Here is a 19,947-nt window from a genome sequence, read left to right on the forward strand (position 1 = left end):
TTAGAGTTACTTGCTTTGAAAACTCTCATTCCTAATTTAATAATCCATGGTATGCGGGAAACGTATTTATACGTTTTACGTTGACCGGTAGTAGAGCGCGTGATAAAAACTACCCGCAAACAATGTGATAAGCAAGACTATTTCAAAGTCAACGTTGACTGTTAGGGAGGGGGTGGCTTCCACGGGGGTTTGGTGGTTGGCATTTAAGTGTTGCTTACCGTGTTCAGGTAGGCATAAACCAAGGATCATGTCGTTGTTATTGTATGGGGGCTGGTTTGTCATTACAGGAGTCAGAGGGGCTGTTTGTCTTGGGGGGGGTGTGGCTTTTGGTAAATTAGTCATTCAAACCCCTGCCCTGGCTTCTCTGGTTGGCCGAACCGAGGCCCTCTGGTGACTGGAAGCAACTGACACCTGTATTCTGCTTCCAGACACCACACTATTCTATTGAAGGGTTTGATTATCAAGCACTCCATTAACCAGCGGACTTGGGAGATTTTTTTCCCTTACTTGCTTGGTTCAAGTGAGATCAGAGATCCAAAGGCATCACATGGCCCCGGGGGAGGTTCTCTTAACCGTAATCCCCTAGGTTGCTCTGAATTTCTGTGTGAGAGCAGTTTATGGGCTCTGATCGGATTAGAAAGGATCGCTGAGGATTTACGAAGAGCTGAGTGCGTAGAGCAAGCACTTGGTTTTCGGGGTTTGGCTGACTTGGAGAAGGGGAGCTCGTGAAAAATGAACATTCCTGGGTCCTGTGCCCAAGGGAGAAGATCTCTGGTGGCATCTAGCGATCTGTGCTTTGAGTCACTGCCCCAGGCAGAGGTCATCCGTGGATGACACTTGAGACCAATAGTTCTGGTTTGCATGTAGTACAATTGCAACATCAGATTAATTTTATAGGAAGGCACAAAATTACACGGGTCAGGCATTTTTCCCTGTGGTTTTAACTTCTTGCTTCCTGCCAGTGATGAGGATTACATCCTGACATAAACCTACTTAGCCCATGAATATGATTTTCATTATAGCCATCTCTTAAGTTAGACCTTTTACCTTTTTCCATTGTTCTTCCTTGAGCACATTTACAAGTTTGTTTTTAATCAGATCTATTCCTGTAGTTTACAATTTTCATGAAAACCTCTCACTAGTACTTCCCCCCGGAAATCAGGTCACAGGCAGTCTTGCATTCACGCACAACAGGCTGTGGAGGCCCGAGCCAGGTCTCAGTGGGCGGGACTGAACAGGTCACGGCCTTCCTGTAGGTAACATCATGTGAAAAGCCGAGGCTGAAAAGCAGTCTGGCCTCACTGATGTATCTCAGTCCCCAAAAAGACCGCCAGCGCTTCACAGTTTTCACAATGCACAGTCTGGGTCAGAAGTGGTTAGTGCCAAGGTGAATTTTAGTTTGGGCCCAATTTGTATTATACTCCAGGAAGGTGAGCAGAAGGCAAATATTTATGTCAGATGGGAAATGTGGCATTTTGAATAGGCAAGTTGCTTGCATAATTTTGGCAGCTGAGAGGTTTACTGATTAGATCCTGTTGTTATTGTTTAAGCAACAGATTTGCCTAAGGAAGTGAGGTGCACGTTGTTTTTCTACCACTGACCTCGTTTGCTCACCTCGTTTGCTTTCATAAACATTCTTCAAGACCCGGGCACACAATTCCTTCCCCGTCTTTGGCTTGTCATTTGGCAGCGCAGGGGGACCCAGTTTCTCAGAGAATCCTGCTCAGGGCGGTGCAGTCGAGCAGTCGTGGTTGCCACGAAGTTTGGGGCCCAGTGTTTGTTTCACATCAAGTTAACCACTTTTTCCTCCTTTGGATCTGAGAGAAGGGAATTAACCATCAGGGTAATTACCTCCCTACCCTGGCTATTATCCAGCAATATTGTTATTTGGAGTAGGGATCAGTTATGCTGAGGCCGTTAGAGTAGGAAGGCCCTTTTGTTCATCTTTATTTATTTTCCTCTAAGTTGGCCCACCCTGCTCTCTGGCTGAGAGCCGTTGGCCGAAGAGACTTTCTGAGGTCTAGTTCTCAGAACTAGAGTGGGGAGCCCAGAAAAACCCAGAAATGATTGATAAAAAATTGTATATTTACTCTTACATGTTTAAATTTCAGTCTGCTTCAAAGTACTCTCCACTTGTTGCAATATACCTATCGAGGTGTTTTTTCAACTGTTCAAAACAGTTTTTGAACTTGTTGATTTTGATGCCTTTTAGTGCTTCTGCCTTTTTTTGTTTCACCTCTTCCACACTGGCAAAACATTTCCCTTTGACGACTCTTTTCATCCAAGAGAACAACAAAAAATGTTGCTTGGGGTAAGATCGGGTGAAGACAGATGGTGGGGTACAGCAGTCATGCTATTTTTGGTCAAAAACTACTGAACACTCAGCATGGTGTGGGCAGGTACACTCGTAAATCACCATATGAAATGGTCAAACATGTTGAAAGAGTCTTCCAAAAAAGTTCAATGAAACCAAATGCAGCCTCTCACAACACCACCAGCTGGAACATTGATCCAGATGGGCTCCTAGAACACTCACCTAGCGGGGAAGCCTGTACTTCAAGGAGCTTGCCTTCCAGAAGATAATTCTGTTTTCTTGGGGTCCCCCCTCGTATACTGTCTTTACTGCTCTCTCAGCCAGTTCGTGTAATTATTCTGGGGTTGATGGTGTTGGACAAGAATGGGCAGCTAATTCCTGCTGAAAGATCAGCAGTCTTACTTGATTTTCATTTTCCAGCTCTGATATGCCCAGTTCCAATAAAGGCATCAGTCATCTCTCTTTTTTAAAAAATTCTTTCCTTATCTATAACTTGGAGCAGCTTTATGCAGCTTATCACTGACCTGGGACTCTTATTCCAGAAATATTTAGCAACTGTGATTGGTTCCTGGAATATGAGAAAGACTAAAACAGATCTGGTGCCTGTTCTCATGAGATTTGTAGTTTGTTGGGAGAACCATCCACTGACCAGATAATGACAAATGCATTACAAATTGTTCTAGATCTCGTGAGAACAAACATCTGGCAGGGGAACTTAAATTTGTCTGTGGGATCAGAGAAAACACCCTGAGAGCTTGTGATCAAAAGGGTGAGCACTTTCACTAGCTGAGGCGGGTGGAGTGAGGCTGAGGGGAGGGTGGGAGAGGAAGGAGCAGCACAAGGAACAGCGTGTGCAAAGGGCCTGAGCTAGGAGATGGCACACTTCAGCCAACTTAGCAGTTTAGGCATTTCATGTCTTTTACACTTAGCACTATTAAAGTCATTCTTTCACCGCCTTGAAGATCACTAAAAACACTAGGAGGGAAAATTCCTTGCTTCCAAATGTTCCCCTGTCCCACGTTCCTCCATTTTTTGAATGTGCAAACGTACCCATTAAGGTCTAGCTCGAAAACCTCGTCACCTGCAAGGGCAAACCTGCTGCCCAGGCCCCGAGGTTCCATGAGGAAGCCTTCACTTTATTCCTGACAAGAGAACAGAACTGGGAAATAATTCTGCCCTTTCACGATTCCTACGCCTCTTGTTTCCCAAGGGAAGAGGAAGTGTTTGTCTAATTGGAGGGGTTGGGCCAGGAAAGGACGTGTATGTGCATCAGCCCTTTCGTCTCCTCTTTTGGGTTCATGCTGTTTGGAAGGCAGAGGCTCTCTCTTCTGTGTCTGTGCCCCCTTTCTCACAACAGACACACTTCAGGCGGGCCCAGGCCTGTCTTACGCACTACGTTTTAACCTTCAAGACCAGTTAGAACCACTTGAGCTTTAAAAAAATACCAATACCTGGAGATTCCTTTTCAGTGGTTTGGGCTGTGCCTTGTGCATCATCCATTTTTGCAGCTCCCTGGAGGATTTTAATGTGCAGTCGAGGCTGAGAACCACCTCTAGACAGAAGTCCAGAGGTGCTGCTCTTGGGCCCCTGCTCTAAGAGCTCTGAGGACGTGAAGTAGTTCGCCTTGCGCACGGTTGCATGTATGTTAGCTCTGCAGAATTTCTCTAAGTGGGGACAGCTCGAGGTCTAGACTTGGGGGGAAAGCATGGCAAATAAGAAGCCCAATGATGACTGCAGGAAAAGTTCCGTTTTTAGGGTCAGCTCCATCTGTGACGAAGTTCATATTTGGTCCTCATCTTTCTGACACCTGGTTTATTTATTTTCTATTTTTGTACTCGGAGGGGTGGGCATATGATTTATTATCACTGTCAAATGCCAGCCTCATCCTTGAAGTGAGTCTTCCCTCATCTTCGCCACCTTCTCCTCGGGTAGCAGTTCCCTTTCTTCTTCCATTCTTCCGCATGCATTTATTCTTGTTTTGTTTTTTCCCCAAAGTAGGTTTATGGTTATGTGTCTCTTGAACACTGCCTATCATGTATACACATGCCTCTGTACACATATGCACACATATCTTTTCTAAAACTGTGTCTTTTAATTGGAGTGTTTAGTCCATTTACATGTAATGTCATTGCTGATACATTTGGCTTTAAAACTGTCCTCTTACTGTTTTGTTTCTGCTTGTCCTGCCAGTTGTACATTCTTTTTCTCTTGCCTGTTTTGTGTTATTATGTCACAGCCCTGTATTTTCGCTGGGTAGAGAATGATAGGTTTGTAATTTCTTTCTTTCAGCATTTTAAAGATGTTGCCCTACTCTTTTCTGGTCTTCATTGTTGAAAACTGGCAATGTGATTGTTGTTCCTGTGCAGACAGGGTGTTTTTTTCTTTCTCATTTGGCTGCTATTATGGTTTTTTGTTTTTGTATTTTTAGTAATTTCACTGTGCCTCAGTATTCTTTTATTTGTATTGCTTACTTTTTAATGCTGTAGGAAATTGTGATTATAGCTTTTGGCTTGCTGTTTAATTGACTAAATACAGAAAGACAAATGGCATGAACACATCGTTTATAAATATTGCAGATTCTTACCATGTAGTTGAGAAAGAAGAGATTGAAATGTTTTCGGGCAGTCTTGCTGTTTAACATTAAGACTTATTTTTGGAGAGTTGCCTTGACTGCACAATGCACATCGGCCAACATAGTGGCATCTAGGTAAGAGGAAAACAGGCCCTTGGTAGTTTCAGAAACAATGGTTAAGATAAGATTAAGATTCTTAAAGCTCTTCAGTTTCAGAAAGTTTTAGAGACTTCAGAAATCCCATTCCCCACCGTTAGTGAATGCCATCATTCCCCCTCCTGAGAGAACGGGCGTGTGTGTCAGTAACCCACCCGCGGGTATAAAATGGCTAGAAGATGCGGTGGTTTCCTTCTGAACTGTCTTACTAGGCTGTTCTCCTCCGTGTTGGTTTTACTCTTCTTGTGAATCTGTCCTCTTAGAGTTAAGGCTGTTCAATTTTGTTCCGATTATGCTCTGATTGATATTTTTGTGTGGAAATCTTATCCCTGTAACAAGGTTTAGTTTTTGAGGGTAAGGTAGACTCTTGATACTTGCTGTTCAGTTTAATAGTGGAGCTGCAGGGAATTCATTTCCTGTCTGCAAGTGTTTGTTGAGAGTATCCTGTGTATAAAAGACGCTGCGTTAGGCACCAATTGTGTGTGTTTGGGCCTTTTGCTTTTACACCGAAGAAACCAACAGCAAGGAAAGTGCGGAGGATTCTGAATCCGAAGGAATTGTTCCCATGGCAATAGAATTTTTATGAAAGAAAACATTCTTTGCAGAATATTAGAGAGGTGAGGAGGTTTAGCAAAGGGATTGCAGAGTTGTCCTCCTTGGTGCGTCATATCGTCAATCAGATCTTAAGTAGCTCTGAAGGCAGAATTGATTTTTATCTTACACGTGAACTCATGCTTGCACCGGCAGTCAGCGGGTCTGGTAGGTGTCGGCTTTTACGTTGAGATGCCCGGACCTCTCTCCTTTTGCCTTTGTTGTTGGCAGGCCCCTCACCAGGCTTGTACCAGTCCTGGGCAGTTACACCCAGTGTGGCTTTGAACTTGTAAATGGGTATATTAGAAAGCCAATCTTTCCACCAACCTTACTGAGTTTAAAAATATTTTCTCTGGGAATAATATGTTTAAGTGCCCTTAACACTGCCTGACTATGCAAATGTGCTATCGTAGTGACATTTCTTGGCCCTGAGTTTGGATGTATAATCTGACAGGTTTAAGTAATATTTTTAATGAAAATGCTTTTTTAAAAGCAGTTGGTAACGTGACATCATGGGCTTTGCAGACAGACTGCCCGGCTCTGGTTCTTTCTCGCTGTGGCGCCTTGAAGGAGGTCACTCTCAGTGCTAGAGCTCCTTGCTTGTAAGGCGGGAAATAAGAGAGCTGCTGGATTAGCTGAGTTAATAATGCAGATAATGCGTCCACTCGTAAGAGTTGACTATTATTATTGTTTTTATTTCTGCTAGTTAATTAGGTCTTGTTTTATGGTTTCAGTAATTAATTATAGTAAAACTACCTTCTTCACATCCCCCCCCCCCCCCACACACACATACACGCTCAGCTTCTAGGCTCTCTCTCTGTATTCTGTGTTGCTGGAGTCTTAGGAATTTTTAATTATTTCATTTTTTTTGTGAAGGTGATATCACAGTGGTGGTGACAGATGTATTGCAAATAAGTTTCAGTTTTTGAACTTTGAATCGTGCTCTGTCATCTCCCTATATATGCTGCCACTGGCAACAGCCAAGGCATGCCTCTTGGTGATTAATCACTTCCTCCGAGAGCATAGCATCTTCATGAGGGTCATCGCTGAGTAGCAGGCAGCATCGTCCTGAGCCAGCTGCAAGTTACTGGCTAGCTGCAGCAGCCCTTCTGGTCCTGTGGAAACTTAGGCTAAGGAGGAAACCTGTTGTGCTTCTGCTTGTTTTCTGTCCTCCTCAAAGAAAGCTGCGGAAGTGCACCGGATGTCTGTGGCACTTCCACAGACTGTCCCATGTGCAAAAATAAGGGAGCACATTCCCTTTTAGTGGGTCGGTTGATCAGAGAGCCAAGACTGGCTATTGAACTCTTGTGATTGTGCCCGACGAGCCGCAAGCATGGCACACTTCTGTTGTCTGCAGGTGTTGAAAATGAGACCATGCATTCTGAATGTGACAGAGCCGCTCGTTTTTCTGCTGAAAGTTAAAGTTCTTTCCTTCAGGCATCATTGTTTTTTAATATGTTTTTTTGAAATATTGCCATATCATTATGGGATGAAATCAACACTCCGTTTTTTTTCTCTTCACCCCCCAGGAAAATAAGGAAAATATAGCATCTCCTTGCTTTATTTTCCTGTAGAGGTAGAAATTGGGTTGGGAGGTCAGAGGCATGAACAAGTTACTCCCAAACAATATTTCTCCCAGACCTTTCAGATAGAAAGTAACTTTGCAACAGTGAGATAAAAATAGATGCACTAAGGACTTCTGGTTTCTAGAAAGGGGAGTCCCTTGAGTCAAGTTCCCAGAGGAAGACAGGCATTGTGGGATGGACTTACTCTATTTGAGCATATTTGCTTTATTCTTTTGACTGTGATAGGCTTTAAGATGATTTAGTTCAAATATGAACTCAGTGCAAGGATCAAGTGAAATATTTTGTATCCAACAGGTTTGCTGCTGCTGCCCGGAGAAGTGGAGCAGGACATAAGCACCCGCGTCCCTTCGTACGTTCCCTCCGTGGCCCAGCCCCCGACCCCTGGAGTCAAGCCAAGGCCCACGGTGAAAGGCGTGGACGAGCAGGACAAGCACAGGGACGAGGTGCTCCACGGGGAATGCAGTCCGTCTCGAAGCTGCCTGGCTGTGTAACTCGTCCTTGCGTAGAAATGCTGCTAGACCTGTGTGCTTTTGTGTTTTTCTCAGATTTGGAAGAATTTAGAATTTAAGTTGCTTAATTGGGTCCTCACACTGTCATCTGTCTCTAATGAGTATATTTCTTTTTAAACACAGAGAGCAATTATGTTTGTACGTGGAAACTATTTTTGTTTCATGATGTGTGCCACGCTGCAGGCCAGTGCTACCTGGGGACAGCGCGCCAGAAAGGACAGGCTGGTTTCTTATCTTGTTTTGTCCGAACCAGCCATTTCCCTCTCTGTTATTGCTTCTAAGGTCCTATAAACATCTTGCAGTAGTTACAGGAAGGCCAGGCTGCTACAGTAATTCAGTGGCTGGAGGAGATGGAAGTTCATTTATTTCATGCAACAGCCAATGGAGGTCTTTAACGTTAGCCAGTGGCTCAGGGCTTGTCAAGGTTCCTTCTCTGGGTCTCCACTCTGCTTAGGGCATCATCCTCAGGTGCATGTTGCAGGTCTGGTCACCGTCCTCCCTGGAGGGGCAGGGGATGAGAGCAAGGGGCAGCCCGTTTTCCCAGGGCTCAGGACTCGGGACTCTAGTTCTGCTCACATTCCATTGGCAGCCCCTCAGTTATGTGCACAAGGGAGTCTGGGAAATGTCATCCAGCCGTTGGCTTCACCAGCAGGTAGAACGGAATCTCTGCCACATGTTTTCTCTCCGAAATGCACAACTTGGAAGTCGTCTTCTGCCACCATTTCCAACTCTTCTGCATATACTTGACAAATGAGCAGCTGGTGGTGCTGGGTGTGACCTTTGCACCCTGTGTACCCTGAGGGGGTCCTGCAGGCACAGAGGGTGTTCGGGACTTGTTATTGTTTCTTCCTAATAAAGACCTTAGGAAGTTTCTCGACTATTTCAGGACTCAGTTACTAGTCTGTACGCATCACTGGTTGTGGAAGCAGTTGTTCGGTCAAAAGCAGTGCGCACTCCTCAATCTTAAATTACCCCTTTATCATAAGACTTTGCTCACTGATTCCACAAATATATGTCCAGGGTGCTTGTAGGCGTATGTTAAACCCCTAAACCGGGAACCAGATAAACTGGCAGGGATAGCCACTTCTCAGTGTGCTTTTTGAATTGTGGAATGCTTTTCTGAGTGGTAAGAAACTACGGTTGTAAGGTTGTTTCTAGCAGGAATCAGTTTCTTTCAAAAATTTCTGTTCTTGACTTCCATTGTGACCATACAAATTATTTTGACCAATTAGTGGTTGTGGTACCTCGTGCCATTATAGAACATTTTTATGAAGTGGTTTTACTCGATGGGTTAAAAAAAAACCCTGCATGATTTCTGGAATCTATCAAATAGCCAGTAACATGAAGTTTAAAGCCCTATATATGATTGTATCTTCAAAAGGAATATAAATTTCTTCCCAGAAAATGTGAACATTTTAAAATGTTGGAATCAAAATGTAGAAACTTTTTTTGTGTGTTAGCAAATTCATGAGACATAGATGAATAATTTTTACTGTTTTTTTTTTTTTAATTTTGTTTATTTTTAGAGACAGAAAGGGAGGGAGAAAGAGAGGGAGAGAAACATCAGTGTGCAGTTCCCTCCCATGTGCTCCCTGCCGGGGACCTGGTCCGCACCCCAGCCATATACCCTGACTGGGAACTGAACTGGCAACCCTTTGGTTTGCAGGCTGTCACTCAGTCCACTAAGCCACACCAGCCAGTTCAACTTTTGCTGTTTTTTGAATATCCAGAGTAATATCTTGGTTTGGAATTTTATTTCTAACCACTCTTAGCCTTTTCAGAACTGTCTAGAATCACAGCACTGTGCCAACTCTGCCATGGCTTACTGGTATTAATCTTATTTTAAAGCACCCAATGCCAGAGAAAGGATATCAGCATCAATTTTCAGAAAATATGTCCTGGAAGGGCTGAATAAGGGTTAGAGTTACAGATAGTTTTCTGTGACTTCAGTCTGCAAAGATGAAAATGTGTCTTGGATATCCTGACTTCCTGTATTGCCTAATAAGGACCCATGCCTCGCCCTGGTCAGTGTGGCTCAGTTGGTTGGAGTATTGTCCTGTAAACTGAAGGGTCAGAGGTTTGCTTCCAGGTCAGGCCACATGCCTAGGTTTCGGGTTTGGTCCCTGACCAAGGCATCTGTGAGAGGCAGCTGATTGATATTTCTCTCCCACATTGATGTTTCTCTCCCTCTCTCTGTTCCTTCCTTCCACTCTTTCTAAGATCAGTGAGCATGCCCTCAGGTGAGGATAAAAAGAAAAATGAATCCATGACTTCCTGATATGCACTGGGAGAATTAAAAAAAATTTTGTAATTTTATCATTGGTTATATACATGTGCATTTTCCAAGAACCTTCCACTTTCTGTTTGTGAGTAACTGCTTCCCTTAGTTAACCTATCTAAAAAAAAATTTTGTTTTCATCCTCACCCAAGGATATACTTACTGATTTTAAGGGAGAGAGAGGGAGGGAGGAAGGGGGAGAGAGAGAGAGAGAGAGAGAGAGAGAGAGGGAGAGATATGAACATCAATGTGAGAGAGAAACATCGATTGATTGCCTCCCGTACACGCCCCCACCAGGGACTGAACCAGCAACCTTTCAGTGCACAGGACGATGCTCCAAACACTGAGCCACACTGACCAGGGTAGTTCGTCTACTCTTATGAAAATAATTCACATTAGGAAGATGAAAAACGGTGGCTCCTCCTCCCCACCGTCAATCCATGGAAGACATCAGAGGAAATTGTATGTCGGTGAGAGTTCTCCTGTTTTTCCAAGTCATTGTGGGACTTTAAAATTTTTCACCTATATAGACAGTTTATTTACCATATCGCTCTGTAAGAGAGCCTATGGCTAAATGCTGCTGTTATTGATTTGAGCATTAGTTCTGTTTTCTTTAATTGGCCTGTGGTGCTGTGAATGAAAATGACTCCTCCTGTAGCGGTCTCTCTCAGAAAAGTCACATGAGCAATTTTAAGGAAACTAGCAGTTTTCTACCATTGCACACATTCTACTCTCCGAGAGGCTACAAAAAGGTTTCAATTAGATTTGAAATTAGACACCTGAAATCCACATATTTCTCTCAGCTCCTTAGGCAAAAATAACAAGTTAATAACTTAATTCGCAGTTGTTTTCCGTTTAACAGTGGGGGATTTGGCGCTCCTTTTCACAAATGCTTCCCTTTGAAGTCAATCAGAATTTGAGTTTGTACTCTAAAAACCCCGGAGTCTTTTAGCTCAGGACCCTAAAGTGAATCTACCTTCAAAGAAGGGAATTCTCTGAGTGTGCCACCCTAGCCAGCAGCTTAAGTACGTTAAGTGGAACGCTACATTACTGCATTCTAAAACCGGTCTTTCTAGGGTCCCAGTGGCATCTTCTGAGTGGCAGTGTGTGTCTGGTTTCATCTGAATTACATACGTTCCCCTTTAGCGAGTCTCTACGCTCACTCATTCATGCATGTCGTAGTAAGCTAACTTAATTAAAGTGCGAAACGTCGGAACTAGTGCCGAGGTCAGCGCTGTGGGTGCAGTGGACGTGCGGTGAACGTTGAAGGAACAAATAAATAAACAAGAAGCCGGGATAATCAAATGGTTAGGGTAGGGCCATTCTTCTCTGTCGATTCATTTTGCTCAACATCTAAACATGTCCAAGTCTCTCTGATGCTTAAAACAAAACAAAACAAAACAAAACAACCACCACCTTCCCTTTACTTTGGACCCTTCTTTGGCTACTATTATTCTGCGTCTCTTTTCATGGACACTTAGGAAACCATTAGACTCGACTCTGCTCATCTGCTTGTTTTTTCCCTCATTCCCATTCAGTATACTGAGAAATGTCCTTGGCTCCAACCACGGGTGGTCTCCCTTCACTGCACTCCCAGCCTCTTGGTGTGTTTCTGATTGTCTTCCCTGCCTCTTCCTCCACCCACCCCGGGGGGAGCTGCTCCTCAGGGATGCCTGCCGAGCCTCCGGCTCTTGCCCCCGACATGCTGGGATCCATTTTCATCCATGGGACGACCTTTAATGCTCCTGTCCCCCCTGTCTGTTTTTCTAGCTTCGGGCTTTCGTCAGAGCTGCAGGTTTGTGTGTCTGACTGCCTGTTGATACTTTTGTCTGGGTTCTGTTAGGAACCTACAGACTGTCCCTGCCGTATCCAAATCTGTCATCAGGTGCTACCAGTTTTACTCTCTCATGTTTTCGAATCTCTTCTAACAGAGCCCTGTTCTCGCCACGTCCTGCCTGGACTGTTTCAGCTCGCCCCTGACTAGTGCCCTGTCTCCAAAGCTGTCCTCTGGTTGGTCTTCAGAGTGTCCCATCTAGACGGAATCTCCAAGAGGGCAGGGCATCTCTCTGTTTTGCACAGGTCTGTCTCTCTAGCACCTGTCTCACTGGAGGTGCTCAGCTAGAATTTGAATGAAGAAATTTATCTGAAATGCATGAGGTGACCAAGTACCCACCCTGCTTTTAAAGTATCTTTCAGTGACATTCGCCATCTCCAGGACAAGCAGCGTGTGAGACCTGTCCCACCCCGGCACCATCTCCATTCCTCTCTGCTGCGCTGCGCCTTACCCTCGACGCCCTGGTGGTGCGGCACCGCTCAGAGCCACACGGGTGGAATGCAGCCTCTCGTTTCCTTTGGCCTGCTCACGAGAACTCCCCTTGTGGGCAAGTCCCTTCTTCCCTCAACCTTGTTAATTAACGTTACCATTTAAGATTCTGCTTAGGTATCACCTCTTCCAGGAAACAATGAGGCTTCATCGAGCGGGAGTGGCTAGGAGAAGTCTGAGCAGGTTTTAGATGTGTCAGGGCGGACTTCGAAGTCCTTGCAGCAGGCACACGTGAGGATGGGAAGCCTGCAACTCGGCAGACTGGCGGGTGCCAGTCCTTTAACCAGGGGTAAAAGGGCAGTGAGAATCCCACTAGACCAATGGCACTGGTAAAGGTGGGCCTTCTCCTGTCCCCGATGGGGTCCCTTAGGATGGGGCCAGGCTTGCCCGCCTCAGTGCGTATCGCTGAGCCGAGTTGGAGACTGTTGAGACGCGTATGTTCGGGAAATGAACGTGTTGTGTCCTTGACTGACTGCATAGTTCTTCATTGGAGCTGCTCTCAGCAACTTCGCCCCATTGTTACTCTGTGGCGACTTGCTTCCTGTGTACAGCTGCTCTTTCATGTGGACAGCCATGGTATTGTGTGGAGCCTCGAGTACTTTTTAAACAATGTGCTATGGGGTTTATTGAGCTTATGCAGAAAAGGTCTTTTCTCCCAAACAGCTATGACTTGTCTTAGTGAACTCTTCTAGGTTGATTTTTGCTGGTGTTTTTGTGAGAATATGAAGCTTTATCTGAAGCAGATTAGCTTGGATTCAGCTCTTGCTTCCCTTCCTTACTAATTGTGTAGTCTTGGGCAAGGCACTTAACCTTTCCAAGCGTTGTGAGACGGGTAGTTTGAGGATTGCTGCGAATGCCCACACGGTTCCTGGTGCTGGGGCTGGGCCTGGGTGGGGGCCCATTCAGTGACATCGCCCGTCGTTACCTTTGCCAGGAAAGTATGCACTTTCTGTTGTAATGAACAGGGCCCTCACGAGTCTCTGAAATCTGCTCTGTTGCTGGTTTTACCGAGAGAGGATGACAGGTGACTGGGTGTTAGCTATTAACACTGGACACCTAACTATGAGATTCAACTTGCTGAACAGACAGGAGAGACCTGCTTTCTATGGTTGTATTTTTTCCCCACCTTTAGTAACAGCACAGTGTCTGAGCTATATGCTTCATTTTCAAGAACATTGCAAAAACCACTCAGTGGGATCATTTTGCAGGCAAGAATATTTAAAGCTGATTACGGCTTCAGGGCATTTTTTTTCATTCTTGCATAAACCATAGTTTTCAATTATTTCAACATCACCATTCATGTTATAGAGCTCTGCAGAGGTTCTGGATGATTTCATTGTATCATACGCCATGTGCTTTTGGAGAGGCTTTTTCAGGAATGATACAATGGGACTTAAAGCATTCTCTTTTTGTTTATTGGAAAAATATGCTTTTAAAAATCTATGTACTTTTAGGAAGTCTTTAAAACACAGATTATGAATAAATAGATACAAGATTCTTATATCTCTTTGCAGTTACTGTGACTTATAGATAAATTCTGTAATATTTCAAATATTCTTGGTAGTACAAAGGGATCCTAGACTTTTTAAGGTGGTATTATGTGTCTTAATTCCTACTGTTATTGGCCCAGGAATTATAGGTATTATCTGAAGGAGCAATGTATTAAGTGTAGAGTATTTTTAACTTTGAAAATTGTTTTACTGATACGTCTTTTATAGTAAATGGTAAAAGTATATTCAAGGTTGATCAAAATCTTAAGATATGTTTTTCACACCTTAATGTGACTGTTAGTTTTTCCATGCGCCTCCAGCCCTAACACTGCAAGTGGTAAAAATGTTACAAATGTGTGCAAGAGAGTCTTTCCGATTCTTGCCATGGGCAGAGTTAGTTAATGACATTCATTTAGAGTCAGATGGTGCCAATGGGAAACGTTAAGGCACTTAAATTAGGCCCAATCAAATAATTGGTTTTATTCCTTTACTTAAAAAGAGCTTAATCAGCTGAGAGAGCTAAAGTCTAAAAAAAGTTTAATGAAATACGGATAGGGAATTTATGCTTTCAACTTCATCTTCATGTACAATGGTGGCGAATGACTTCCCTCCTTTGTAACCTCTTGCAGATACTCGGGGATGAAGTTCAGCCCTTCCGTCTTGATGACGAATTTGACTACGACGCTGTGCTGCTCACGCCCAAGTTCACTCCTGCAGAGATGGATGCCATCAAAGAACTGTCCGCGCAGAGGCGAGGGAACGCCGACACAGACTTGGAGGAACCCCGTGACTGATGCACCAAGACATCTTCCTGTTTTTTATTTTGTTCTTATTCAAGCAACGATAGAATAAAAGATAGACCTACCGTAATCCCCTTTGTGGGAACTTATGTGTGCACTGGTTTATTGGAGTTATTTCCCTGTACGGAGATGCTCCTCACAAGGCCACAGAGGTCTGAACCCTCATGGAGCACCCCTCTGTCGTATTGACGCCGCAGCCCGTGGGCAGCAGGGGCTGATGGCAGTGGCAGGTGGGGACAGGAAGCAATACCTGCCGAAGGTCTGTTTTGATGAGATCACTGCATCTAGGTAACGCGGGGTATTGAAACAAAGATCGGAAACACCCCTCCTCCTTTTTGGGGGTGAAGGCCAGTGTCACACGCAGAACACGTTGTAGCACGTAGAGAAGAGTCGAGTGCATGGGGAGGTCGCTGGCCCCAGCTGTCCAGACATGTTGGGACAAATCTGAATGCTGAGAGGCTGGCCTTCTGGGATTGATTGGGAAAGGTTTCACTGAAAAAGAAGGCCTCTGAGAATTGATTATATGTCACATATGAAATTCTTGTACTTTGCTATTACCATTGTGATGATAGTTATGAAGCACAAATAATGATCTCTATCTGCAGAAGCTTAAAGTATAATTTGAAAAGGCAAGACATAGGGGAAACAACTAGAGAATGTAAAAACATATTATGAAGTGCTAATTGTGTAGAGGTCTCATAAATGCATTAAGAAAAGGAGAATAGATGGAGGAAGGCACAGGTGAAGGGGAACCGTATGTACGCAGTAATTTTTATTACTGGAGGAATCAGTAGCAAATCAAATATACTGTCTTAATGTGTTTGCATATAGTCCTGTGCTCGTGTATGTGTGTATATATGTATTTATAAAAATGGCCATTTATATTCCTTACAAAAGAATGCTTTTGACTTAATGTTACGATGGAGTCAAATGGTTTCTACATCTATTTTTCTTTACCTAGTCAACAGACTTCCATCAAACACCCTGTATGTGCCAAGACAAAGGGGAGTGTAGAAGTGAGTTAGACGTGGTCTGATGTCGTGGGGAAGAGAGATGAATATACACAAATAACTGCAGCAGACCTGTGTCGTCCAATTGAATAGCCAAAAATAACTTCAGCAGACCTGCACTGTCCAATAGCATAGCCACAAATAACTGCAGCAGACCTGTGCTGTCCAATAGCATAGCAACAAGTAACTGCAGCAGACCTGCACTGTCCAATAGCATAGCCACAAATAACTGCAGCAGACCTGTGCTGTCCAATAGCGTAGCCACAAATAACTGCAGCAGACCTGTGCTGTCCAGTAGCATAGCCACTGGCTGCATGTGGCTACTGAGCAATCAAAATGAGGCACGTGACAGAGGAACTGATTTTTAAATGCTGATTTTATTTTAATTTAAAATAAGTTGATATTAATGCAGTTATAGAACTTTCAAGTACATTTGGAGAACTTGGGTATGTGCATCTTCACTTTTTCAGCTGTAAATTTTATGACATCTAAATACAGATAAATTATTTTTGACGACAACTTAGTGTCTAAATTTAAAATACGCTGCAAATGTGAAATGTACATTGCATTTCAAAGGATAAGTGTGAAGAACTGTAGAATATCTTGTTATATTTTCATATTAATTACATGTTGAAATGATAATATTTTGGGTATACCTGATTAAATAAAATGTATTATTAAAAATTCACCAATTTCTTGGGTAGAAGAAAGGGAGGGAGACAGGTCTGGAGGGGGTGGGGGGAGGGGTGGGGAGAAAATACAACTGTAATTGAACAACAGTAAATAAACATTAAAAGAATTCACCCACTTCTTTTTACCTTTTAAACCAGGCTCCTGGAACACTCACAGTTCTGCATGGGGCTTGCGTGCTCTCCCTTGCCGCTCTGCAGGAGAGGGTGCTCTGTGTTGTGAGAGTCTTATGTACCGAGAGCTCCTGGCGTGTGATTGAATCATCCTTGGAGATCTGGCGGGGGCGGGGGGGTGGGCGTCTTCACAGAGGAGTTGGCATTTGAACTTGGTCAGGAAGAAATCAGGAGTTTTTGATTGCAAATGATTAGAATAGCTTGTCTGAGGAGATGGTAGGAGCCCAAATTAAAGCAGCGTACGTGTAAGTGGGGGGCACAGATTTGATTAGAAATTTGGATGTAGCACTAGCAAGGACTGTTGACTGATGCAGAGTGGGAATGAGAGGGCAACTGGGAGGTGGAGAAGGTGTTAGCGTGTCGTCTGTATAACACACTGACTCGAGACAACCATGTGTGTGTGACATGGTTGTTCGCAGGACCAGAGACTCTCTTAGACTCAGTATACACACAGCATTTTGGTTTTTTAAATAAAGAAAAGACTTTACCATAAATACGTCTCAATTTTATCGAACTTAAATCGTTTTCTAGTAGAAGAAACAAAGCTATCTTTCTAAGTGTTTAGAAGGAATGATATTTTAGGGTCCCATTTCATTAACGAGGCTGGGTAGGTGGCTGGGGAATGCTACGATAGAGCATCCTGCCTGTAGAGTCGGCACACTGTGTTTTGGTTTCATTCCTTTCGGCAATTTTTTGATTCCTGCATTATTTGGGGCAATTGTGCATTACAGCAAAAGTGACACTGGAAAATGGGTCCCTGAAAGCCTTTCAATGAAATAGTTTTGTCTCCGTTGTACCGTTATTCTTGCCCTAACTAGCAGCTACTCCTCCATGACTTTCAGCTTTATGGATCCCTTGAATCGATGTAAATGGCTTGTTTTACGTTGGCTGGCAAACCCTAACCAAGTGCCTCTGGCAGAAGCCTGTGCTTACATTGATGGATGATGCTTCTGTGGATCCTGCAGCGCCCTCAGCGGTGAGACTGATGCAGAGTGGAAGGCAAGGAGACGCACCTGTGTGTATACACCAACATGGGAGGGAGGAACGTGGAGAATTTTAAAGTATCTTGACATAATGTGGCATTTGCAACACAAACTAGCTGGAATGAAGATTTCGACCCTGTCCCACCAGTCCCAGCTTGTGCAGGGTGGTGGCATGCTGAGCAATCTTAGGCACAGAAAAAATATTGACCTGGTGTTGAATCTCCTTGATTCCTTCATCAAGGTTTTTTTTCCCCCAGGAACGAGGTAGAACTGTATCCTCATTTGAAAGAAAAAAGAAGTTTTCTTATGTGTAAATGACTGGTCAAGTGAAAATATGAAAAAGATGAAAAAAATTTCATTTGCTTGTTTCTTGGAAGTTAACAGTAAATGTGTACAGTGGCACGGGAAATGGTATGAAAGAGGTGGTCTTACCGAGAGTTTTCTAGAAAAGTACTGCTCATTATGAGGAAGAGAAGTCCGTCCCTGACCGTGGCCTGACCAGCGCTTACATGAAATGGCCACCACTGCCCTCTCCACCCTCATCCTACCTTCGTCCTCGTTTGTGTTACGTTCTGGCCAGTCTGTGTTTGTTTTGGTTTTCACTCCATCTTGTTTCTACCACAGGGCCTTGACTCCCACTCTCCTTCATGCCTGGTCTTCCTCGGTCTTCGATATCCGGCTCCTTCTCGTTGTTCAGGTCTCAGGTGGAAAGCATCTCCCCAGAGTCCCCTTCTGACACCAGCCTAAGCCCTTTTTCACAAACCTTCTCCCTAGCCCCTGTGCACTCCACCGCCCTGCCTACCTTGTTTATGATCTGACTCATTAGCACGTACATGGCAAGAGGGCATGCCCCGAGGCTATCCAACACCCGAATAAAGTGCCTGGGGTGAAGTGAACGTTCAATAAATATTTACTGAACGAATGGAACCAAAAGTATAAGCTTATCACACTGTCTGAAGAAACTGGGGTTCTGTTTCATCAGTTCAGTTTGGTTGGATATATATTGTGCACTCTTTATGTTATTCAGGGCATATATAATTCTTAATCCTTAAACTCGTGATAATCTGAGGGCCAATGCAGATTTGGGAAGCCGAGGCTGGTTGGATACAACTGTTCCATGTTCAAGGTGTTCTTTCTCTCCCTTGTAACACCCGCATGGAGAACTGAGGGAATGTTGTTTCCCATGGGAACTTTGGCTACTTCTCAATTGCTCTTTTGAAACCTTGCCACGACTTGTGGCATTAAAAATGCTGCTCCAGGAGCGGGTCAAGTGGTGCGATGCTGGCACTGATAGTGCTGACGTTCTGCATTAAAAAGTATGGGCTGATGCCTAAGGGAAAACTGCAAAGGGAAGAGAAAACAAGACTTGAAGAGTGAGGTGGAGAGAAGAAAAATTCCATTTTGGTAGCTCTCTGTAAAGGAGAATCTTTTATCCATTCATTCAAAAATGTCAGTGCTCATAAGCGTCATCAAACTTTAGAGGTGGTTTTAAAGTCTGATTCCCCTGTGTTCTTTACATTTTCATTTATTCTGAGAGCACTGTTAGCTACAAGAGGGTTTCAAACAGAGGAGGAATGTGACCTGACTCACAGTCGAGGGGAGGGTGGTGGGGAGGGGGCAGTGCTGTATTGTACTGGGGGAGGTCCCACTGGGTGGAGGGGTGTGCGGGGCTGGGATGAGAAGGACTTTCTTGCTGTTTTCTCTCTGGCAGTTTACACGATCTTGTTATCCCTGGTGTTCTGAGAATGGATGATATGTGTTGGTGTAGGTCTATTTTTATCCTTTGTACTGGGCACTTAGTAGCCCTGTAGTCTGCAAACCTATGTCCTCCAATTCTAGGAAATTACCTTAAATGATTTTTTAAAGGATTGTCTTCCTTTTATTTTCTCTTTTCTTGCTTTCTAGAATGCTCACTTTTTGGATGTTGAACCTCTTAGATTGCTGCTCTAGTGTTTTTGTACTCCTCTCCCATTTTTTCTCTTTTTGCTCTCTTTTCTGAGATTTTTTTTTGCAACTTTGCTTCCACATTTTTATTGCAATGAATTATTTTCTTTTTTAAATTTAAGTTTATTTTTGAAATTGCAAAACAGTGAAGCCATTTTCATGGGGAAAAAAAAAGGACAAACACCAGAAAAAAAAAACACCCTTCTCTGCCAGAGTTGCATCAGGACCAGCCTAAAAGTGAAGATAGCGCCTCATCCTTGATAATGCTCAGTGCAGTGCCTCTTGATGGGAATAAGCACTTGTATTTACTATGTTGAATGAACAAACAAAAGAGGTGGAGTGAGATGTCAAGAGATTTGTGCATATTCTGTCATGTTGTAGAAAGCCTCGGATGTGCCCATGTGATAGCTAGGTGAGTTCTAGGACCCCTGACTCTCAGAGAGGGAAGAGTTGCATGAGGGTGCTGGGTCTCCGCGTGGGGTGCCTCAAAAGCGGATCCATCTTTTCCTGATGTTCTTGTTGCTGTTC

The 19,947-nt window shown here is 43.9% G+C and overlaps 1 protein-coding gene and 1 long non-coding RNA gene across 6 annotated transcripts in view; one reads left to right on the plus strand and one right to left on the minus strand.

Annotated features, from left to right (window-relative positions):
• Positions 1–14,701, plus strand: part of IFTAP (intraflagellar transport associated protein) — a 57,276-nt gene extending 42,575 nt beyond the window's left edge. For all 5 annotated transcript variants that reach the window (XM_036029258.1, XM_036029259.1, XM_036029260.1 and 2 more), the window contains 2 exons: positions 7,514–7,662; positions 14,449–14,701. In XM_036029258.1, the coding sequence (XP_035885151.1) occupies positions 7,514–7,662; positions 14,449–14,613 (314 nt within the window). In that variant the 3' untranslated portion in view covers positions 14,614–14,701. The remainder of the gene's footprint in view (positions 1–7,513; positions 7,663–14,448) is intronic.
• Positions 14,702–15,460: 759 nt separating this feature from the next.
• Positions 15,461–16,087, minus strand: LOC118501327. Its single transcript, XR_004903961.1, has 2 exons — positions 15,912–16,087; positions 15,461–15,701 (listed from the first exon to the last, which is right to left on the minus strand). It is a non-coding gene; the product is annotated as an uncharacterized LOC118501327 (long non-coding RNA).
• Positions 16,088–19,947: the final 3,860 nt, after the last annotated feature.

This window comes from Phyllostomus discolor, chromosome 6, assembly GCF_004126475.2.
Source record: "Phyllostomus discolor isolate MPI-MPIP mPhyDis1 chromosome 6, mPhyDis1.pri.v3, whole genome shotgun sequence".
Taxonomy (NCBI): Eukaryota; Metazoa; Chordata; class Mammalia; order Chiroptera; family Phyllostomidae; genus Phyllostomus; species Phyllostomus discolor.